General features: G+C 47.3%; 1 protein-coding gene across 9 annotated transcripts in view; it reads left to right on the top strand.

The window, feature by feature from the left end:
* Positions 1-24,513, top strand: part of sox5 (SRY-box transcription factor 5) — a 202,307-nt gene that overhangs the window by 28,701 nt on the left and 149,093 nt on the right. For 8 of the 9 annotated variants that reach the window (XM_068586176.1, XM_068586184.1, XM_068586181.1 and 5 more), the window contains one exon: positions 2,101-2,161. In XM_068586176.1, coding sequence (XP_068442277.1) covers positions 2,118-2,161 — 44 coding nt within the window. In that variant the 5' untranslated portion in view covers positions 2,101-2,117. Of the gene's footprint in view, positions 1-2,100; positions 2,166-24,513 lie in introns of those variants that run through there. The other variant, XM_068586185.1, reaches the window with a different exon arrangement.

Here is a 24,513-nt window from a genome sequence, read left to right as displayed (position 1 = left end):
TTCTGAAATTGAAAGAAATTGGCAACCTCTTATTTAAGACATTTCATCTTGGAATTCGAACATAATTAACTTTTAATTCGACAATTTTGCCGCATTAAGCCGTATCATACGACAACGAGGGAAAGTTAGACCGGGACATGCCGTGGGGTGCAATAGGGTGGGATTAGGCTCGCCCTAAAATTAATCTCCCTTAACTTTAAGATAGTTTTAAAGTTAGGTGCAACATGGCTTAAGGATTTAATTGGGTTTAAAAATCCTTATTGATAGCAAAAATACAATGTCACTGACCCGCTCTGCTCGACCCACAGCTGATCTCTGATCCAGTTTCCCCTCCTGAAACCGACATGCTCCTTTAGAGGGGGGGAGGAGAGAGAGAGCCGGAGAGAGGGAGAGATTAAGCCCTGTTGCTGGTGTTTGCCTGAGTGGCCATTGTGCAGACTCGCTGGAGGAGAGGGAGACCAGCGAGCAACATAAAGCCACCAGTCCAGCGCCGCTGCTCCACCAGCAGCCAGCAGGCCCCACTCGGCATGCACCTGGCGTCCCCTCACACACAGACACCACCATTATTAATTGCTAATACATATTTATGTGGCACAAATTTGCCATTTGTTTATGCATAAAATTAACAATAGCGCGGGGCGCTTAGCCAGAGAAAACAGTGACCTTTTTAAAGAGTAATAAATGGATCGGTGTGTTTGTGTGCGTGTGTGTGTGTTTGTGCATGCGCGTGCAAGTGTTTATCTAATGGCTGATGTTAAAGAGGGAGGCGGCGGGTTGGAACGAGGGAGGAGGGTGGCGGTTTTGCGGCTGGACGTGGCAGAAAGGCAGCCGAGGCCTGCCAAGAGGAGATCCACTGATCTGGATGTTTACCCACAGTTTGTATTTCACACAGGTAATGAGCTGTCTTTGTCCCCGGCTTCATTAGCTGTGTCCATGTTCATGGTGTCTGTACCGGGTGAGCCTCTGGGAGCGGGAGGGCGATTTTATTTTGGCATGCGAGTGCATCAGTGAGCATATTGTTTTTCCCTCCATCGACTCATGTGAGGAAGGGAGGGTCGGAGTGAAGGAGCAGGTGAACCGCACTCATTAACACGCCGCAATACAAGACTTTTCCAACGCAGTCTACCCACTTTATATTGAATCATACATTCATAATTGCTCCAGTATTTTCTTTGCACCTCATGACCCTCGGATCCAGACTGAATGGACCAGACTGGGATACAACAGGACAAACTGGACATGTGCTGGAGGTCGACTGGACATTGTTGCTGATCAATATCACTTTAATGTCGAATGAATATGAAGCTACAGCCAGTCAGCTTATCTAGCGTGGCAGTAGTTCTAAAGCTTATTAATTAACGTGTTTTTAAAAAAAAAAAAAACGTCAATTTGCGGTTTTTATGGTGGGTTGAGAGCCAAACCATTTCTTGGCTGGGTGCAGTGACTTTTCCGTGAGGTTTCCAGGCAACTCCACGCTGCAGGATGCGTCCACAATTAATGGAACAATGAAAACCAGCACAATGGCAAAACAATTAACAAGTGAGAAATTCCACATTCAGAAGATTAAGTCTTCTGAACGGCCTCTTTAAAAAAAAAAAGAAAAGAAAAGAGGGCGAGCTTGGTGTTGAATCGATTCCCTGGACGAAGGACGCGTTCTGCTTTGCACATTTAAAACAGAAAGATATCCAAGAACAAACACTTTTTTTTCAAACGGTGTATTCAGTTGTTGGTGTTGAGGCCCACACATACTGTATCAGTCTAGCGTTTAAAGCTTCTCCTTTACACTTTGCATGACTTCTCCACTGCTCAGTTCCTCTTCATGCTTCACTTTCTTCTTTAAGATTTCCTGTCTCTCCCTTTTCTCTTTCTCTCTCTCCTCTTACAGTCATCGATTCTTCCTCAATTGTTCCTCTCTGCTTTGCTCTCCACTCTCCTTCACTCTGTCTGATGATGTCGTCTGCTCCGCACTTCGTTTGTCCTCGTTCCTCCTCTCGCTGAAACATGTCTGTGTAGTGGTGTTTTATATGTGTGTGTGTGTGTGTGTGTGTGTGTGTCCGAGTGTAAACCCCAGCTAAATCCCTCTCTGTTTCTCTTTACCAGGGTTGCTCGTGTCTCTGATGGGTCTCCACTCTTCAGCAGAGCCACCTCTCCCGGGGCGCTTGTAGGTCAGCTGCTATTTTCATACCCCACACACACACACACACACACACACACACACACACACACACACACACACACACACACACACACACACACACACACACACAGACATGCTGCATTTAAATATGTAAGTGCTCAAGGGACTCTGCTTTTAAAACTGTGACAAACAAACACGCATTGAACTGGGTTGGGTGACACTCTCTCTCTCTCTCTCTCTCTCTCTCTCTCTCTCTCTCTCTCTCTCTCTCTCTCTCTCTCTCTCTCCGCCCTTCGCTCTCTCTCTGTAGCCCGTCTTTTATGTGGCCGTCGTGAGGTCACATACAGGGCTCAAGTCAGTTTCCATGACTACACAGTCAGCATCCAGCCAATCGGCATTCTCAGCTGGCCTCTATGGGGCCAGTGGGCGGCCAGTGAGCATCATATCTGTACATCTGACATGGAGGGGAAAGAGGGAGGAGGGTGTGTGTGTGCAAGTCCGTGTGAGTGTGTGTGTGTGAAGAAGGGGTGGGTGGTACAGCGGCCTGTGAGGAAACAATATTTCCTCTTAGTATCAATTCAAATGTGCTTTAATGCAGTTGTGTAGTTTTAGTTGAAGCATTCACAAATCTGAGCTGTTTCCTCCATATTCTATCGAGGCCGAAGCGAGCGTGTCCAAATTCAGCCCTTTCTCCTCAATCCGAGAAATGGGCGTCACAAAAACCCGTGTAGGAAACTCCACGGGGACCCGAGACTCAACAACCCAGATACACAAGTAAACACTAAAGGAACAAGATCCCCTCCATTTGACTCGCCGTCTCCTGTGGGACGCAGAGCAACATGACCAGTGTTTATTTTGCACCAACTTTCCACCATGTACACTCTTAGACTGAGCACCTGTCCTCCGGTCACGTTCTCCACACCGCTCCTCATGTGAAGCAAAGCGGAGTAATGCTGCTTGTATTTCTGGAGATCAGCAGCTTTCAAAACAACAAATATAGTTAACTATAAGTCTTTCTAGCCGAAACAGGCTATGTGCTCTTTATGGTTTTAAATGGGCCATTTTCTTGTCAGATGTTAAATATAGTGTTTACAAGTTAATTTATGCGTTCATAAGGATAAAAATAAATACAAAAATTAGTTGTACTTTCTCTAGCGGCACATTTCAAACATGTGGCTGGATGTGGCCTGGAAACCTTTAAGTATTGGTATCAGTGCACACTGACCAATACCCATGTGACTGCTGTCTGGAGTCGTGTGTCCTCCGCTGCTCAGATGGTGAGTCTGTTCTGTTGTGTCCCCCCACGGTTTTTTTTTTTTTTTTGCAGCGCTGGGAGTTGAACTAGTGCATGAATTGGGACACGGCGAGCGTCAGGGGTCGAGAAGGCCAAAGATGGTCAGATAACAGCATATGGAGGGTGAGGGAAAATGGGATTGTTTGTTTGGGCAATGCAAGCTGTGGGACAGCAAAGGACAGCTGAGACAAAAGAGACATATGGAGCTTCAACACAGAGCCTGCTTTATTTTATTTATTTATTTTAGCACAGAAAAATATACCCCTGTGGTCAAATTGTTCCTCTACTCCTTCTATATTTTTAGTAGAGTTAAGGAGGGAAGAAGGGAAACGTGTGTCTTTGAGCTTGTGAGGGCGGAAAAGAGCGCTGATGGAAAAGAGGGAAGAAAAGTAGAAAGACAAGAGTCAATTCAATGACGGGGGAGGTGAGTGAGGTCAGTGTGGTGGGGACATATGACTCCCGCAAGCCCATGAGACTCGGTGCTGGGGGACCACGAGGACAGAAGAGAACGACCAACATGCCATCTGCACAAAGGACAAAGAGTGGGATATGGAGAGACGTATACGTATCTCTCTATCTATAGAAGCCCAGAAACACACCCACACACTTTGTACACGTGGACATGGACAGAAACAGAAAAAAGCATAAGCACATTTTCATTGGACACACATGCACCCACAAACTTTCAGACGCAATCGAATGTGTGTGAACACACTCACTTGACCGCACACACGCGCGCACAAACACCGACACTTTGACTGAAACAGACTTTATGTCACTGCTGTCTCTTCATCTGCCAGAGCGGCCATCCAGAAAGCCCTGTCCTCAAATCAGTGTGTGTGCGCGCGTGCGTGTGCGTGTGCGTGTGTGTGTGTGTGTGTGTGTGTGTGTGTGTGTGCTCTGTTTCTACTTCCTGTCAGACGCCACTGAAGTGGCATGCTTCACAGGGCATTATATTGTCTGACATATGGGCTCGCTCCTCGGCTCTGTCCAGGAAACAAGGCCAAGCGGGCAGCCTCCGAACGGAGCCCTTGGGTTGGACGGCGTTTCCATTGCAGTCCAGTTGCCTTTTTTTTTTTTTTTAATGTCAGCAGAGTGAAACTGGGGTACTGACGGCGCTCTAACAGGGTCGCCAGCCCCAGCGCTCGGGTCACTTTGCTGTGTGTTGTGTTTTTCCCGCTCGGCTTCTGGGTCAGCGGCGGTGGTTGGGAGAGCCGGTCGAGACCAGGAGTCAACGCGACCGACACACTTTTCTGCGAGTCGCTCACCTTTACCCGCTGTTGAGCCTAAACGTCAGTCTGTCATGCGCTTGCCTTTCGGCCAAACGTCCCCCTTGTGTACAGATATGTGTCTCTGCACGTAATTAGAGAGAGAGTTTATTTTTTTTTGTTAAGTCTCTGTGTTGAGCTCACAGTCCCTTTGATTCTCTGTGGCTTGGAGTTAAGTTACAATCCGGTGCCCATGTTTGACACGTCAACCTCATTTCACTTTTCACCTTTGACTGCTAATGCAGTCGAATATTTTCTGCTGTTGCTCATCAAATTAAAAGCTTTCCGCTGGCAAATTTTCGGGATGCTTTTATTGTGAAGAATGTATAGGAAATGCTTCCCATTCATAAACTTTCTTTTGTCCTTATTTTTTTTCTTCTTGTTTTTTTTTTTTAGTTGAAGTTGCATATTCATGCAGTAACAATGCAGAAGCAAGCACGGACTCTTGGTAGAGGGTTCAAGGTAGCTTTTATTCAGTCTACTAATAAGGTTTCTTGTTTAAGAGGGTTAGTAGAGTGCTTGCAACCCGGTGCTCTCTGAATGAGATGAGATGGTTATCTGTGCCACTCTAAAAACAAAAAACAATAGCTCCAAAAGGACGAGGCCTTGTGAAGCCCTTTCTTTGAGTATATAAAACCTTGTAGATTCTGTGGGTCACAACAACCGAGCGGATGAATGCCGTTGACTCGATTTATTGCTTGTTCCGCTTTTGTGGCGGTTATTTGACGCCGAGCTCTGTCAGAAGGAACCGTTTCTCTGTTGGATCAGATCAGCTGGGAGGTATCAGCGCAGTGTGCAGATCTTTTGTCCGACCTTAACATTCAGTTTGTGTTTTGATACAGCTCCGTGGGCGGCGTTTGGACGTTCGTGCCGTATGAAAGAGTGAAATAAAAAATCCAAAGAGCAACCTTTCTGTAACTCAACATTTGTGTCCAACATATGCATTTATTTTCATGCAGTACATAGTTGTGTGTGTGTATGTACTGCATGTGATACTTGCATGACCATGAGTACTGGAACATTTCCCATGATATTCCATAAATCATGTGACCAGTGGAGTCAGATACAGTAATGCACTTTGGACGGGATACATGCGCAAACTATTCCCCTTCCACCGGGACTAATCCGTGTCAAAGACGTGGAACATTGGCCCCCACCTGGGTGCTTACTTTTTTTTCTAACGTGCATGTATATATATATGTGTGTGTGTGTGTGTGTGTGTGTGAGAGTGACACACAGAGTGGGTGGGTCGGTGTGTTTACAAGTATGTGGGTGCAGAAGAGCTGATGGCATAAACAGATAAAGCCGTGACGGAGGATGTGCGCTCTTTTGTTTGAGTTTGCGAGACAAACGGCTGTCCGAAATGCACACACAAGCATGAGCGCACAAATACACGGCACCCACCCCCACTCCGCAGTGTGTGTACAGCACACGTCAGGTCTTAAGTGCTTGGTAACAAAGGGTGAGTTTATCCCCGGGCTTCACTGTAAATACAATGGTGAGTAATGCTGAGAGGACTCGCCTGCGGTCACGGCGGCCACGCACGACTGAGAGATGGCCAACGGGAATATGTTTCCAAAGCGCCGTCTCTTTAAAGGTTTTGGGGTTCTCAAAATGAAAACCACATTGCCCATGAATCTGTTGCTCTTCCTCTAAAAAACTAGAGGAAGAGCAAAAAAATGGCTTTAATAGCAAGTTATTAATTCACCAAAGAAACTTCCAACACTTTAACACAATTTGACTTCACTCAGTCTGAACAGAGGAACTGGAATATATTATTTCTTCAAAAAATGATTCCTCTTTTGTGCAAACAAACAATCCATCTCATTTCCTGTGCGTCGTGCCCCAACACAATACAAAGCGTCGCCGTCCTGTTTTCCTGTTGCGTTGGAGCGCACGGCGTCTTCACGCACGCAAAGACGTCCGACCTTGAAGTCCAGCTGGGCTTCGTGACCGTGGACGATAATGTACTCGCTTCTAATTGAGTCGGCGAGGAGCCGCGAGGAGAGCGGCACTGTTCACGTGCAGTACTTGCCAATATTGCGCGATGTAAAAAGGAAAAACAACAAAAAACACCTCAACACGCGAGGCGGTCTTTATACTGTTAATTAGATCACAGGCAGAAAAAGTGTCAGCAACAACAAGCTCGATCAATTTCTCTTCAGTACTTTCCACCATTGTTGGCGTCATTTGTTCAGTCTGGATATGAATTTCATTCATTTAACGTGTATTTTTCGATATTTTTGTTCGTTATCGAGGCCAGTACAGACTTCTCGGTTCGCCCCGGCACTTCTAACAATTTTAATACCCCTTGACAGAGAGGGACTTCCTCTTTCGAACGTCGGCACAAGCGAAAGATCCGGAGCTTGAAGACACGGCGACACGGGACGATCTCCGTGTGAATGTTGGCTGAAACATCTGATACCTTTGAAAACATGGCTGGAATAAAGCTATTGTTATTGTCGCAAGCTGTCGCCGTACGATCAACCCCCCCCACTCCACACACACACACACACACACACACACACACACACACACACACACACACACACACACACACAGATATAGATACACACACACGCTGCTCAGCAGTGGGAGCACATCATCTGTCACCCAGGGCCCAGGCGGAGGGGCGACAGATTGTCCTCGCGGTGTTCCTTCAGGTCCCATTGCTCTGAACACACACACACACACACACACACACACACACACACACACACACACACACACACACACAAGCGCAAACAATCTGCCCACTGACATACTGTTCTCGTAGTATTCCCTCGGAGTGCGGGCAGGGCGCTTTCGCTGACAATATCTCAGAGGAATATGAATACAACACACCGCAGTTCACAGCATTTCAACATGGGGACCTCGAGGTGTTTCAGCGCAGTCTGGTGGAGTGTGTGTTTTCATATTTGACACAAACGTATCCTAGTTTTTGCGTGCTTTGTCCCTGGTGAAAAAGTAGAACAATGTGCTGATGAGCAGCAACGTTGGACACACACACACACACACACATATATACATACATACATACAGCGAGCGATGTTCGGGGTAAAGATTAACCACGTGCTTACAGATCAAATACGAGGATCAGTCCTCGCGGCCGCAGAACAAATGAATCGCACATCAATGGCTATCTGCTGCTATAAGATATTGCATAGTGGGGAGATCAAAACGGCAGCGGGACATATTTAACTGTCACAAAGTAGCCACATCAATTAAACATCAAGAGCGCGCATGCTATAGCCTGACCCGGTGCTTATCAAGGGCGTTTTTTACTATCAAAGTGCTGCTCGGTAAACGCCAGGCCTTTAAAGATCGTCATCCATAAACATTACCTGGCTTTGTTCTGCGCTCTCGGGGAAACCGCACGCACCTTCCTTTCCCTTTTTCCCTTCGCTCTCTCTATCTCTCCATCACTTTTTCTTTTTCCTAACCCTCCCTCCTCCCCTTCCTCCTCCTCCTCCTCTCGTGTGTGTGTGCAAAGAGCTTCGGGCCTGGTGGATTGTCTGCGCCTCCTCATGCGCTCGCTGTTCCTCTGTGGAATTCTCTTTCCTTGAAGAGGAAGAAGTGAGATGGAGAACAGAGGCGAAGGAGAGAGGGAGATGGAGAGCAGGTAGTTTCATTACCCCCCACTCCTCCTCCTCTCTCTCTCTCTCTCTCTCTCTCTCTCTGTCTCTCTCTCTCTGGGTGCCTGGGTTATGGCCAATTAGGCCTATTAGCAACAACAAAACACAACAAAACCCGGTCGGCAGGCAGGCAGGTAGTTAACGGTGGGAGGAATTGTTATCTCTCCCACCGACAGGAACAAAGAAAACGCTCTCCAGAGTGCCGGTGAAAGAATTTATACCTCCCAGTGTTCTCAATTCTACAATTAAACTCTTTACTGCAATTTCCTGATGGTTGGAGCCTCCAGAGGGACTTTTCAGCGCACCGCAGTGATTTTTACACCTGTGAAGTGGCCGGTTATGTAATTAACCAAGTTTGAGACAATTGCTCAGCGGCGCAGAGGGGCCCACAACTGAGCAGCTTTTAAAGAAGACTGTGTGGAGTCCTGCGCTGGATGTGGGGAAGACAATTTGACCACCATGAATTATCGGCTTATTGCGGTTTGATAATAGCTCTGACGCTCCAGAGTTGATGCGCTCCGTTCATATCTGAGATGCAGAACGGACGGCAGAACGCGGTGGTTTGTTTGGCTGGCACTTTGTGACTTTTTGGTTTGATCCAAACCAAAATTTCAGTTTCGGAAACCTCTCCCTTGGACCAAACAGCCAGAACTTTGGTCCAACCATAAGAGGCGGTCTGGAAGGAATTTAACCACGATGGACTTTTTTTTTGGATCGCTCCAACCTTCGGACCAATTACAGCAATTGTGGTTTGTTTGCCTGAGTCATGTTGTAGCAGGGGAGAGAGAGAGAGAGACAGAGAGGTCTTGGCGATCAGAGCAGAGAAGAAATGAAGAGCAAAGTTGTGAAGTGGTTGTAAATGTTCAGTGTCTGTTTCAGTGTATCTCTGAATAAACACCGCCGCTCCTCAGCACCCGAGTAAAGTTCCTGCGTCTCAGATGTTGGGTTAAGTGAAGGCTTTCAGTCTGAAGTGAGCGGCAACGGCCCGGAGGCAAAACGATGCGTCTCCCCTGTTGCTCCGCCGCGGTTTGAGGTGAGTGAAGCAAAAACAAAGCAATGGAACAAAGTAAGGCACATTAGGACAGGAGGAAGCTAGATGTTGAATTGATATCTAGTCCCATGACTTCATGAAGAGTCAGTTGGAGAAAATTCATCGTATCAGAGGATGAGACGGCGAGGATACGAAGGGGTCGACAAACCAATAAGTGTCAAATACGAGGAGACGCAGCTCACGTAGAGAATGTGTGAACCGCAGGACGCAGTTACGTCCTCGGAGAGGTCTTTGGCGAGCTCGCATAATTGCAACGTTAAACCAAAGCTACTTAATTAAATATACACAATGTAACAACAACCGACAAGAGTCGCAGATTTGTGCCAAAAGTGAGTGAAATTTTCACAAGTACCTGCTTGAGTTTGGCTCCTGCCGATGTGGCGACGCGGCGGCCAGTTGCGATATGGGGGACAAGTAATTTTACGACTGTGGCAGCACAGAAAAGGTCATAATTAGGACGACATGGGACAGCTGGAAGGATTAAATCCCAAAGATTAATATATTTTGTCTTCACAGTCTTCCCCCTTCCCTTAAGTTCTCTCTCTCTCTCTCTCTCTCTCTCTCTCTCTCTCTCTCTCTCTCTCTCTCTCTCTCTCTCTCTCTCTCTCTCTCTCTCTCTCTCTCTCTCTGTGTCTTCAGACCTCCCCTCTTACTCCACGCTCAGAACATGCCGCGCGCTGTACACAATCCATTAACTCTACATGCCGATACACAACCGTCACACAGATGGTAGCCGAGTGTGTATTGTGTGAGCGTCATGTTGAGGCGGAGGGCGACGCAATCAAATAGAGATGTGCAGAACAGAACAGGAGGAGGAAAGGAGGGGGAGGGAGGGAGGGAGAGAGAGAGAGAGAAGGCAGGGAGGTAAACTAAATGTGACATCTCATATTTGACTTTTCACTTCCCATTTAGCTGACACGTCCAAGATAAGTGGAGGAAAGATTACTGGTCTCATTCTGTTAGACAAAGGCCTGTGCGTGTGTGTGTGTGCGTGCATGCGTCTGTGCATGCATGCATGTGTGTGTGTGTGTGTGTGTGTGCGTGTGTATGTGTGTGCATTTAGTGTTTCAGGCATGTACATTTTACGTTTAGGCCCTTTAGCTCATTCTCTTACGCGACTGATGATAAATAAGCGGGCTGGGTTTGTGTGAGCGGACGTCGAGATTCATTTTCACGTCGGTGAGATTTGTTTTACCGTGTAGCGTTTCATTCGAGTTGTGTTTCAGTTGCTGCGTCTTAACGGCAGATTTCATAGAGCGCAGGTTGTGCTTTCCTGGTCGTGGCCATCGTGCTTTTCACCGTGCTCACCAGGAGGATTGCTCAAATGTGGAAACACGGCAACATTGCCAGGGCTGCTTATCGCACCTCGAACAACTTTTCCAAGACCAATTCTAGACTTGTTTTTATTTCAGGAGGCTGATTGTGTTGAGAAAAGATTTAACACTTGAGACTTGGCATGTTTTGCTAAATTGAAAAAAAAAAAAGAAAAAAAGAAAAGTGATTTGTAGCAAAGCATATTCTAGTTTCTCAAAGTGGGGGTATTAAAACATGAGTTAATATAATCTGGTTTAGCGCTTGGCTTGTTAGCTAACCTGATGCTAGCAGCGTGGCTGCAGGGATAGCGATCCCCGTTGGCCTTTCGGTCGCTCGCTTTAATTCGGGATAGCCTCTACGTTCTTGTTCGTGGTCCCTTTCGTCCGACCAAATACGACCCAAAAAATTCCCCATGACACTTGAAATGATTGTCACAGTGTGTAAAAAAAAAAAGAAAAGAAAAGAGCCACAGCCATCTTACTTTGCCAATTGCACTGCAACAGCCAACGCCGCCCCTTATGTCATCTGTAAAAATAGAAATATCAATCCAGAAATGTACGAGTGTTTTTATAGAGTCAGTATCTGTCAGCCTCCACAGGACAAAATACACACGGTGGATCATACAACACGGTTTGCCTCTAGTCAAGCTTCGTCACTCATGTGAAAAGACCCATATTTGAGGAGTGTGTGTGCGCGTGTGTTTGTGTGTGTATGGCTGCTACAACGCGGGTGCCCACTCAAGCGAACAAGAGAGGCCGCAGTTATCTTCACCTCCAATTACACACTGGGAACACCTCCGCTGTGTGTGTGTGTGTGTGTGTGTGTGTGCGCACACAATAACACATTTTAGTAACCTTTGTGTGTGACTGTTTGACTGTGTTTGAGTAGTGTGTGTGTGTGTGTGTGTGTGTGTATCCCCCCCACAAGGCCCTGGGGTTACAGGCAGCTTGGTGACAGTGCAGATGGGATAACATATGACATGTGAGTGACTGAGTGACTGCGTGTGTATGCATGTGTGTGTGTGTGTGTGTACGCGTGTGTGTAGGTGTGTGTGTGTGCGTGCGTGTGGGTCCATCTGGGCCCCCCTCTGATTGGCCGGGGCTCCCTCTGCTCTCCGCGGCCCACTGGGGAGCCGGCGGGGCGACGGAGACAGAGAGCAGCGAGACCAGCCGACCTCCAGCTTCTCTCACCTCCTCTCTCGTACTGCACCACAGCGGCACGTTCACCTTTTTAGGAATATTAAAATGACATATTTTGGTTGATTTGGGGGCTGTGCAAAGTCAGTACAAAGTAGAATTGATTTCCTGTTCAAGATCTGTTCTGTTTCTTGTAGTTTCATTATTATTTCATCTTGAGTGGAAGTAAAAAGATGAGAAGTTGATGATCACGGTGCTAACATACAAATATTTATATTGTCAGACACACTATTTAAAAAGTGAATGAATGTTATTGTTAGACCAATAATTCAAGTTGTATATCTAAAACTATTATTTGGGTAAATGATCAACATAAACTCTAATCAGAGCAACAAGATTTATAATAGGAGTTTTTATATGTATTAATCTATCAAGCGAAAAAATCTAAATAGTCTCTGATTTCAGTTTTGTTTTCAGGATTTTTTGCTTCGCCCCATTTGTTATGATTGTACATTGATCAGCATCTGTTAGTCGGGCAAAAAGAAAAACCTATTTGTGAATGTAACCTTATGCTCCGAGTCGTTTATGAATAAGTTTAAACCAGATTTTATGAGATATTCTGTCACGTAAAGTGTTAACGAGACATTTGTTTACAGTAAGGACACATGGCGAAACAAACGTGGCTGTGCAACAGCAAAGATCATTTTGAGGAAACTTCATTTTAACATGGCTTTAAAATCACCAAATGAATAAATAACTAGTAGTAACTGTATCTGCAAAGCAGGAGCTGTGAATGCAAAGCTTTTGTTTCCCCTAAATATTCACTATCAACATTTTACTTGACATGTTTTGGGAACTCAGAGCACTGAGAAGCTCATGGTTTAACAAAAAGAAAAGGAGCAGATGTCACTTGAGGCACTTGTTCGTGGTTACTGCTGGCAGTCAAGTTGCATTGTAGGTAATGTAGGCACCGAGTTTGACAAGAAAAAAGAGCGCAAGAAATGAAAAAGGACGATGATTCTGGCTCCATCCTTAAAAAATAATAACAATTGTCCACTGTGTTTCTAACAATCTTTGGCGAGTGCAAAAAAACAACTATATACATATATGTATATATATCTATCTAATATATAGATATACATAATATATCCCTAGACCTGTTTGTAGTATTGAAACCAAATTGCACACAATGTATGAACACTGGCGACGTCGCCCTTTGCCAGGTTGCGAACCGATATTGGCAAACAATGCCCGAGGTTTCTGCCATCATACACAAGCGCACTGCATATCCATTCTCTAAAGAATCATTTGGCTGTATATTTTTTTTGTTGTACTGCACGAGTTCACATATGATTATGTGCACTATATACTGTATCTTTTTTTTAAGTTTAATTGGGTGATTTCTTTTGTGTTGAATCCATTTTTTCTTCCGCTGGCATGAGCTTCATGTTGCTCAGCCAATGGCATGGTTGTTTTTTTTTAAATCATTTTTTTTATACCACCACAATGGCGAGCCGCTGAACGTACAGGGCACCGTGTGCATCTGACATTATGCATTGTGTCCCCGTGAGACTGCTCACGCTCTCTTCTACACGGGATCCAGGTCCATGGCTATTTTGTGAGGCCGGCCAGGGCCACGTGGTGTTTGGGGGTGGGAAAGGCTGCGGGACTTGGACCGACGGAGGCATTGGAGGGATGGTGTGTGTAGTTGGGATGAGAGAGGGACAGCAGGGAGCTGGGCAGTCGGTTTGTTCCTGTTCCATCCTCGGGCTGGAGGCCAGGGCCTGGACACAGAGGACGGAGAGAGGATGGAGAGAGGGGGGAGCAGGAGTCAGAAGAGAGGGCGGATGCAGGCAGAAAGAGATTTAGATAGAGGTGGGGGTGTTGGTGAAAAGGAGACATGGGGTCTTTTATGATCAAGGCAGGAAGGGTTAGCAGATGAAGAGAAGGGGAAAGAGAAGGAAATGTCAGTGTAACAATGCAAGCAGCGGGCGAGGGGTGAATGGTTCTTGCCCAGTCAGACCTACACTGAGATGCTAAAGAGGCCTTAACGATGCGCGACAAGTGTAATTAATAATTAAAGCAGGATCCGACAGTCATGCAGCTCGCGTGTGACAATAACCGAGGTCTCCCCCGACAAGCCGACTCTCCTGCCCTTCCACCTCCTCTCCTCTTTAGTCACAATTTAGTCATCTTTTCACTTTCCTCTTATCACTCCCTCCCGCCTTCGTCGCTCCCTCCCCCTCTCTGTCTGTCCGTGTAATTTTGGCACTTATGTTCGTACCACACCCCTGCCCCCCGAACCCTGCCCTCCGTCGCTTTATCCGTCACCCATCCGCTCTCTCTCCATCCCGCCCCCACCTCCTCTCTCGATCTCCCTCTCTCCCTCCCGTCACCCTCGAGCAGCTCATGTAAAACTGCAGCCGTCACTATCAGGTGTTGACGAGTTGCCCCACTTGATATTCATGGGTGAGATTATTTGGAAGTGTGTGGCGGAGAGGGAGGTGATAGTGTGTGTGTGTGTGTGTGTGTGTGTGTGTGTGTGTGTTCTGGTTAGGAATGGGGGTTGGAGAGTGTACAGGGTGTACATGAAGCATCATTACCATATCAAAGACATGCTAGGCTTTCTGTCCTAATGGTAATTACATTGCCCACAATTGGCGCTCACTGCTCGGATCACAACAACAAGAAAAAAAAATTCAAAAAATGGATGGAGGGATGAGGAGGAGGGATATTAAAGGGAAGTGGAGGGGGGTACAATTGGCTGGGGCTTTCAGGTTATGTTAATACCGCTCATCTATTTAATTAGTGGCTGGCGTTGGGCTTTGTTTACATCTGACGTGCCCCTTCTAGGAAAGACAGATGAGAGGGAGAGGGAGAGAGAGAATGGTGAGGGTGAGTGAGACTGAACGAGTATCAGAAAGCAGAACAAGAGAGACCGGGAAAGGAGGACAGCAGAGTGGTTTCTGGGGCCGGGTGGTGGGATGGCTGGAGCGGGGTGTGACTGCGCCCCTCGAAGCCGTAATGAGGCCCGTTGTGGACGGACCTTTTGATAGGCCCAGTGGCTCCGCCTCTTTCGCCCGCCTCTGGAGTCGAGGCCGAGGGGAATCGGCTCAGCCAGGAATGATGGCCGCCTGTTTCTCCATGTGACTGATCGACTGATCAGCTGACTGACTGCTTGACCAGCTGACTCCCCGCTAACACTGAGGGGACCGAGTCAATGAGAATGGAAACTGTAATCGCTGGCTGGCTCTATGTCTGACGTGACGGATGATTCATGATGCACTTTGTCCTCCAGACACAGACATCCTGTGGCGAAGGAGTCTACGGCTGTTCGCCGTCACCACGGTGGAGGCACGCGTCCAGACAGTCGCTCCTCAAAAGCATCCACTGCGTTGCACGCGTGAAAAATGAGACAAGACGGTGTGTCAAGAAGGAAGAAAGAGAGCTTGAGAAACACGTAAAGTTTTCGTGGAGTTTTTTCGGACGCAGCCTTCGAGATGTGCGCTCATCTGATGGCTTCTGTCATTTCTTGGTTGTGTTCAGTTGCTTTTTCAATACTTTCCTCCCAGCGAACAGTCGCGGCCGTCGGTGTTATGTTTTCAGGTTGTCCCTTCTCATGAATGCGATATTTCAGGAAGAAATGGAGGGAATTTCATTTCTGCGGTCAAAGGTCAAGGTCACTCTGACTCCGTGTCGGTCCCATTCCCCGGGAACGCAAATCTCTTCATATCTCCCACAAACCGATTACAACTTATAACTCAAGCATTCATATGCTAATTATGATAATTTCCCACATTTCTGATAGGATAAAAATGATGAAGTGATGGTGATTGGACTGACATATTTCCTGTGGATCCTGAACTTGGTGGCTGATTGGTGCGGATCGTTTCATGAAGGGAATATCAGGTCTTAAACATGTATGCTGGATTCAGGGGCGTCTCCCCCTCAACTTTGGGGTTGTGCTGTTCTGTCCGTTACTTTGTGTGTTTGTGACTTTGTGTTTGTGACTTTGTCTCAAACCATTTTTGGTTTGAAGATCTTTGGGACTGACTTTTTGCATGCAATTTGCCTATGCATATGAGTCTTTACGCCTGAACGCACACATATCCAAGTCTTTGTAATGTGAATGTTTTGGCTCCTGAATACCTGTGTGTGTGTGTGTGTGTGTGTGTGTGTGTGTGTGTGTGTGTGTGTGTGCATCTGTATCCACTCTTTAAAAAGGGGGCTTGTGATGGGTATTGTAATAGAACCAATTTTACAGCTCTCTCAGGGGAAAGTGAACGTGAAAACGAGAAGGAAATGAGAGGGAAATGAGGATTTTTGCCTCTGTTAGAGTAAGCCATCATATCTGCAGATGGTTGATGGCTGTTGCAGTTGTTTCCTAGGAGTCAGTCAAGACCTCGGCCAACGGTTGATTGTAGTGCACATCAGCGAATCATTCAACAGAAAAAATATTCCAGTTAAAAACAATTACAATCCACAGTATATTTCTATAAGTGTGTGTGTGTGTGTGTGTGTCTGTGCATGCATACAACGTCCATTCTCTGAAACTAGATGAAGAATATAACCTCGATAAAAAATTCACTGTGACATTTTCAAAAGGTCCAAAACGGCGACAATTTCTAAAAAAAAAAAAAGCTTTCACTTCAAAGAGCAGACAGACAGACAGACAGATATAGAAAAAGAGCCTTTGGTTCCAAGTGTTTGCCGTTTCTCTGAATGATGGGATGCGTTTTATTTTTTTTATTTATTTATTTGCCCACAGTTTACTTGAAAACCCCAGAGAATTGTCGTCGTCGTCGTCGTCTTCAAGGACCTCCAGGAGAGCGTGGTTGAAAAACACTTGTCTCCCAATTGGGGGTTGGCTGTGTGTTCAAGTCTGAAGACGCTGAGGAAGACTCACAATATTGCTGCGATTTTGAACACTGAGAGGAGTGTAGAGGGAAGTAAAGGCATGAAAGAAAAGACAAAAAAAGGAGGGGAAAAGATGATAATATATGTGATTAACAGTGAAGGAAATGTCTGGTTGTGGCAGAGACGGCCTCCGAGACTCCTCTGGTAAAATAGAGTCGTCAGGTCGGCTGTGTGAGAGCCACCTCGCTGGTAAACACAGAAGGGGGCTTCTGTAACAGAAAAGAGGGCAAGTTGAGAGCTATTGATTGTGCTGAAGGAGAGAAACGAGGGAGAGAGAAGAATCCGGGAGAGAGAGAGAGAGAGGAGAGGGAACAGCCCACATGCTATCACACTGTTTTTAATAACAGTGTAGCGGCGACCCGAGGCCTCCACGTCCACGCAACGGCTGTGCAATGTCTGCTCGGCGTCTGTGCCACACACACGAGAGGGCTCCGATCCAAGAGTCAAGCCATTCTGCTCTGTCTGTCGGCTACGGGGCTGCAGAGAGGAAGAAGCAGTCCAAGGCCTCTCTGCCTCCCGACGTACGTATGTTCCCGGTCCGTTCACGGGGAGGCCGCTCGTCTCTCTTCAGCCACGTCCTCGTTCAGACCCCCCGTCCCCCCCCGTCCCTCCACGTCCAGCATCGGAAAGCTGCGAGGGCCAGCGCTGCTTGACCGACTGCCTCGGTGGTCCCCCTCAAACTGACGTGCACACGCACACAGCTGCGGACACCACGGACACCCAGCGGCTCTGTTTACACTCCCTCTGTATACTACGATGCTAACTTCTGCTTTACAGTCTCTGGTCCCCTCACTGACGCTGATAGCTGGAGTTTCATCCCCCATCTGTTGTAAATCGAAACAAGGAAAATATCACAAAATCGGAAACTGGAAAAAAAAGTCTGAAGAAACAACAGGCTAATTATGCTGACTTGATTTAGTAGATTTGGAAGAAAAGCCTTGTAATGATATTAGCCATCATTCAAAGCTGCAACGTTAAATCTGCATTATTTAAGTACATGCAACCAGTTACATCAGGAACAGCTTTGATAAAAATTATATATATACATATATATATATATAGTTTATGTGTATGTATGTTTTAGCAAGCCATTTTAAAATCTTATTTTCTTCTTGAAGATAAAAAGAATCTGCCAAAATGGCGTCTGCAATTTTAAGCTGAAATGAATGCATTTTCACTTCTCTTAAAATACTGATATCATATCACACAATGTGTTGGCGATGGCCGGAAACAGGAGCAAAGCAAGTGCAGTTATTTAATCCAGTGTGATAGTTTTTCTCTTGTTTTCAGGCGAAGAAAAGCCTCACACTTAATGAGTCACTGAAGTGGATATTTCCTTTCACTGTGAACCACATGGCGCTCTGACGGCTCGACTGAGGGTCCAGTAGGAGGCGTACTCCGCGCAAGCAGCTCAGTCCTGGCCTGCACCTCCCTCCTCTCCCTCCTCTCCCTCACTTCTTCCTCCTCTCCTCTCCTCACAGTGTATCAAGTGCATCATCCTCTCACACCTCACTTTGCCCTCGAGAACAGCGCCCCGCTCACACACACACACGCACGCAGACACACACTCGCACAAACACTTGGTGTGCACGCACGGCAGCACCTCGTAAGCGAGATAAGGAACTCGCGACACCAAAGGGTCCGGCTTCTGTCACCCTGCAACCTCGCCTGGACCACATGGCCTCGGGTGCAGCGAGGAGCGAGAGAACGGAGAGAGGAGGAGTGGGAACAAGAGTAGGAGTGGAGAGAGCTCAGGAGCAAAAAAAGGAAAGGGAAATGTGATAAAGATGCAGAAGACGGAGAGATGAAAGAGGAGGAGAGACAGATGGGGCCAGAGAGAGGGAGGGAAAAAGGCAGAGAGACACAGAGAGCTTTAAAAAAAAAAGGGAAGAAGAAGAAGCAGAGCGAGCGGCAGTGCCAGCAGAGAGGGACTGTTGTTTTCGGTGCGTGTTGTCGGTTGGCCTGCCACCAGTTAGCATGAGGCAGATGCAACCGGGAGCGCTTGGTAATTATCGCGGTGAACCTCCCTCAGAGCACATGTGCTTTCCGCTCGCTAATCTTCACAAAGATGCAACGTGGCCAGTCTGGTTTTCAACATTTTACCCCCTCCACCCCCCCACGTTAAAAAACAATAGACGTAGCACATACTGGACATAAGAAATGTGTCAGGGCGTCTGTGTGTGTGCGTTTCCCCCACAGCGAAGAAACACATTTCAGATGACAACTTCCGCCATCCTTTTTTTTGTTTGTTTTGTGTTTGTTGTTGTTGTTGTTGCTCGTTTGCGTGCGATCGGCATCTCTCCGAACATCCCCGCTCTTCAGGGTGACCGGTGCGTCCGCCGCCGCCTCTTATCGCGTCGGGTTCAGCCGGCCCCCGCGCTCCTTTTCAACAGGTGTTTGTGGATCCCGCTGCAGGAGAGCCGGGGCTCCTGCAAACTCCTGATAAGCCACACGCTAACTCGCCACGCCACCGATGGAATCTGCATACACCTGCAATCACATGCTGCAGCCAAGTGACAGAAGTATTCCCTCTCCAAATGGCAGAGATAAGTTATCTCCATCAGCGGTGCCTCACTGCACTTTGAACATGGTTTTTTAGATACACTTGGACGCACTTTACATACAACTCACAGCCACATTGGTCAAGCGGCCCTCAATGTGCTTAAGCCCCCTCGCAGCGTATTTAAGATTGAAGTGAACTTAATATAACGCTTGTCGGGGCATGATCGGACTCACGCGAACACATGTCAGAACTAATGTTGCCCCGCACAACAGATTTAACACATGAATTTCATGCGCTCTGGTCTTTACAATGTGTGTATTCAGGGGATATGAAGAGGCACATGACCGCACATAAGTGCGACATAATCAAAAAAGCTGAGGGGCATTTTTTAACGGGTAGAAATGCAATTTTTCTCGGTCAAGGCTGCGGGACACGTGATGCGGCGTGTCCTTCCATCACATGTCTCTGCAACTGTGCCGCACACAATCCCTATTGATGGGAAAACAACCAAGAATAATGACAAGTCATGTCGGCCCAAAACAATTGAGAGACGAGTCCGGCCGGGGGACCTGCCGTCGATCGGTTCCAGAAGGCGTTCTCGACCGCCTCGATCAGGACCGTCGACTTAAAAGGATGACTTTATGTAAGCAACAACACCTGTGATGAATACCCCTTTTCTTTGCTGTAGATGCTTGGTTTCTGTGAGATGATGATGATGATGAAAAAAACAAACAAAACCTTTATTGTTTTCATGGCTTGTTCATGAAACAAAACAACTGTTTGTGTCAGGAGGCCAAACAGCGCTGCAGGAACAAGTTCTAAAAACCGCCATGAGTCAGCGTTTTTACACTTCCTGTTTCCGTGTCTCGAGGTCAGTGTTTTTTTTTGGGTGGGGTCGTTTGGTTTGAAAAGTCTGTGGTTCACATAACCTCAAAAGATTTCAACAATTTGACTTAGAAGAAGGCGGTTGCTAACGAGTGATGAAATGAAGATGACTAAACGCCATCACTAGACCGCGAGTCCTTTGGTGTCGTTCGTTCAGGCCTCACGTTTAGCTTTTTTACGTCTGCCTCTTGCATTCACCTTTACAAAAACCACCTAAAAGTGGCGTTCACTTGTGAAGATTTTTTAGCAGGACTAAATGTAAGTATCATGAAGGGGTGTTTTCCACAAAGTTTGATATCTGAAATAATCCCAGTGGCTCTTTGTCGAGGGAACCAGTGTGACGCTCACATCCCGATTGGCCTTCACAAATACATCACGCCTGCAGCACTTTAAACCAGAGCCTCACCTTTGTGTGCATTAATCCAGGGGTTCGATGATGGGGGCAACAGATGGGACGTAATGAGTGTCATCCAGAAAAGTACCGTCTTGAAAGCCCCCCCCCACACACACACACACACACACAAAAACCTAAAGACATGAGCCGAATCAATAAATTAAACTTCATCGCTCATGAAATCCCATGACATGGCACCAGCCAAAGTTGTTGGCCCGTGCGCATTTAAAGTATTTAACCTTTGTCAGCAGTACATGTCATTTTCAGATTGTGGAAAAAGAAGAGACAGAGACTGCTGTTATCCAAATATGACATGTCATGATGACAAGCAGAACTACTGTCGGCTCTCTGTCGAACACACGCACGCACACACACACACGCGCACACACACTGTAATAGAAAAGCTGTTAAGACAGACTGAAGCGGTTCCACTATCTCCTCTTGTATGTACTCTTCCCCTCGTTTCCTTCCTCTGCACTCTCTCTGGAGCCTCCTGTAAGCACTGTGTAATCTTTGCTGTTGGACTAATGCTCCAGTCTCTCCCTACGCGGGTCACCAGTGGCTTTCCATCTCGGACACGTCTGCTGAGATGGTTGCCCCCCCCCACCTCCTCCTCCTCCATACACACACACTCACACACAGATCAACATGGGTAGTTAGTGTTGAGCGCAGCGAGCCTTGTTGTGCTTGAAAACAAATCACTGCACTGTGGCTTAATAATGTAATGAGTCTTTTAAGCCGCGCGGACAAGATGATCCACTCGGTTACAAATATGGGAACTTGCTGTCATTACATGACCACCGCCCGCCCAATCTCCTCTCCCGCTCCAAGTGTTGTTTTTTTGTTGTCTTATCGCCACACTAATTCCTAAATGGGTCAATCCTAAGTAACAGCTTTGGGGTTGCAACCCGTCTGAAGTGGAGCACAGGAGCGTAAAACACAAAAGAATGAGCGTTAAGCATCTTCAACAGACCATCGGCCTTTCACTTTCAAAAGCGCCGGCCTGAAATTGTCCTAAAAATGTTACATTCGTAGTCAGGATAACATAACTTTGAATGTATAGTGTTAAATATACCACCTTGAAATGATGAAATACGAAACATCTGTGAAACACGTTGGAGCTGTGAGTCCCTCTCCAAAACCACAAAGTGCTGATAAAAGCAGAGGGTTATTGAAGAAACAAAGAATGAGAACAAAACTGTATTTTCATGTGACATTTACTTGTATTCCTGATCCGATGCTGAGAGAAAATTGGAATGCAATAGTTTGGTGCAGATACATATCTTGTTATTGGATTTCTTTCTCGCCTTTTCTTTCCATCTCTTCTATTCACCTTTCTTATTTTTATCTTCAGCGTTCATTAAATATTGGCCCCGCGCGCCGACGGCTGCGGACTTCTTTCGCTTTTAGTTTTAAAAGCTGAAAGGAATTCTGGCGGGATGACGGCGCGGATCAAGAGGTCATTGCTGACCGGGCTTCACCGCATAAAGACAGCTTGCGTAACAGATGCAACATTGTCTGCCGCGCGGCGCGCAGCCGAGGTCAAGCTTGATCAGCCTCTTTGATTTCACGGGCCTCAGTGCTGATATCCAAGGCGTAATATTTCTCCTCTTTTGTCTCCGCAGAACTCGCCTGAATTCCAGTTATATTTCACAAGGGGACAACCTCCCGACAAGCGCGGCGATTTGCTACCTGAACAATGCCAGTTAGGGCAACGCGAAGAAAAAAAAAGAGACCGAGGCAGTTTTGTCCGTGGCACCGTACCAGTAATTGAGTTGCTTTGGGGTAGGGGATCATTTAAAATCCAGAAAGCTGCGGCTATGGCGGAGGCTCTGCTCGGGATACGCTGGAACAACAACATTAAAGGCCCGCAGGGTTGATAATAGACCAGCGGTGCAGTCATTATCTGTCCAAGGACTCCAGAAAGGAGCTTTTAGAGCAGATGCTCCCCGAACTCAAGGTTTGCACACACAGGAAGTCAGGGAGGGAAAAAATAAAGACAACACAGAGCTGCCTGAAGCATAAAAGACTACCTGGAAATATTCTGCCGTCTGGATGTACAGCCTCCTCCTCCTCAAGGCTGTTTACCCTCCTCGATCCATCTCGTCACTTCTTTTGAATCCTGCCTCCTCTTCTGGGCTCCTCGTCAGACCTCGTACCCCACTCCCCTCTCTGTGTTCCTGCATTCATGATTTCCTCCTCTCCTTGCCGCGCTGTGGCGTTCGCCGCTCCGCCGACTTGCTCGGTAATGATCCTCGCTCTTCTGTGACGACTGGAATCCCTTTGTGCCGTGTGACACGTTTTATGTTTGAAACGGGAACAGAGGGCGTTTTTACAATGGCCTTTTATGCCCTGTGAGAAATATACGAGTCTTTCGGCGCAGCTAATGAAGGCGCTTTCATGTCCCCTCCACCCGCCTGCCCCCTCCACCCCCCCAACCCCACCAGTAGAAGTGTATAGAGATGGATTGTCTGGGCCCACACAGGCCTCAGTGTAGCCCGCAGCACATTGTGCCGACCCCAGTTCTCCGAGTATTGATCTAACGGGCGAACCGAGAGAAAGGAAGGAGAAAAGAAAATGCGAGAAAAGAACATTGTCCTGTATTGCCGTTTGCCGCTCCCGCCCTGACGGTCGGGACAGGAGAGCAAGCGAGGTGAGGGCGAGCTGACAGGCCACGCCCCCCGGCCCCGTCGCCCGCCTCACCCACACGACCATCATCATTATCAAGGTGACCATTACTCCCTCCTTGTTTCAAAGACAGTCATTACGGCTTCTGAGAACAGAGGCAGGGCCTGGACGGAGGACCGGGGAGGGAGGAAGATAAGCGGAGACAGAAAGTAAGGAAGGGGGCGGACGGTGAGGAAAGAGAGGGGAGAGGAAGAAGAAGAAGAAGAAGCAGAGGACGAGGACGGGGAAAGGGTAGTGATGAGGAATCGTGTGATTGGGGTAGGGAGACAGAGAGGACGTGTGGGAATATAAGTGAAATAATTATGGAAGCCACTTCACCAAGGGCATATTGTAATATGCAGAAAGTAGCTTCAAGTACACACACTCACACACACACACACTCTCACACACACACACACACATTGTAGCGATGCACGCGTGTCAGCCCATGTCAGCTCTTGTCAGCTCTTGTCAGTTCTCGGGTGAGGGCAGCGTTAGCTTGTGACGGTCATGGGATATGAAGTCTTGTTGTGAATTTAATTGTCTCTTTATAATCAGATTAATTAGCGGACGTATGCTTGTCAGGAGCATCCTCACACTCACACGCGCACACACACACACACACAGATTCACCCGAACGCGGCACCTACTCTCCAACGTTCACCGCATCGCCCCCTCGCTTTGTTTCAGTGCCCTCACTTGCCCTTCGCGTGTTCACACTGATCTCCGCCGAAGCTCAGGAGTGTAAAGATTTGTTTGATTGAGCCGGCGTGTGTGCGCATGTACATTGAAGTATAGCCTAACACAATACACATGGACGTATCTCCTCAAGTATGCGTCCTTTTTCTCTTTCTTGTGTGTGTGTGTGTCTGCGCCACCGCACAGGCGAGCCGGGGACGGATATCTCCGCCGACAGCGGGGGACAGAATTATTCCAAGCGTTTAACATCTAAGGCCGTGGAACAAGGCGTGCGAGTAATACAAGGGCCATGGTTTTAATGGGAATACAAGAAAAGGGTTTTTTTTTCCTTCTCTCTTCTTCAAGAGTACAAGAGGGAGCAGGGTAAATAATTCATTTCCTTTGGCTCAGGGCACGTCCTATTGTCACCGCCTAACAAGCACAAGGACAGGCGGCTGGCGGGTCTCTTATTGCTTGTGAACGACGGAGAGAGAGAGAGAGGTATGGAGACGAAGAGAGAGGAAGAGGGGAGGCATGGTAATGCGCCCTTTGATCCTCCCTCGTTAGCCCTTGGTGAGCTTCCTCTGCTCACCGCCGCCCAGAGAGATGGTCAGATCGCGCCCCCGGCCCTGTC

The sequence above is a fragment of the Clinocottus analis genome, unplaced genomic scaffold (genome assembly GCF_023055335.1).
Source record: "Clinocottus analis isolate CAN_PGR_092001 unplaced genomic scaffold, fCliAna1.0.p SCAF_20, whole genome shotgun sequence".
In the NCBI taxonomy this organism is placed as follows: Eukaryota; Metazoa; Chordata; class Actinopteri; order Perciformes; family Cottidae; genus Clinocottus; species Clinocottus analis.
Note: the sequence above shows the minus strand (reverse complement) of the source record. Positions and strands in the feature narration are given on the sequence as shown.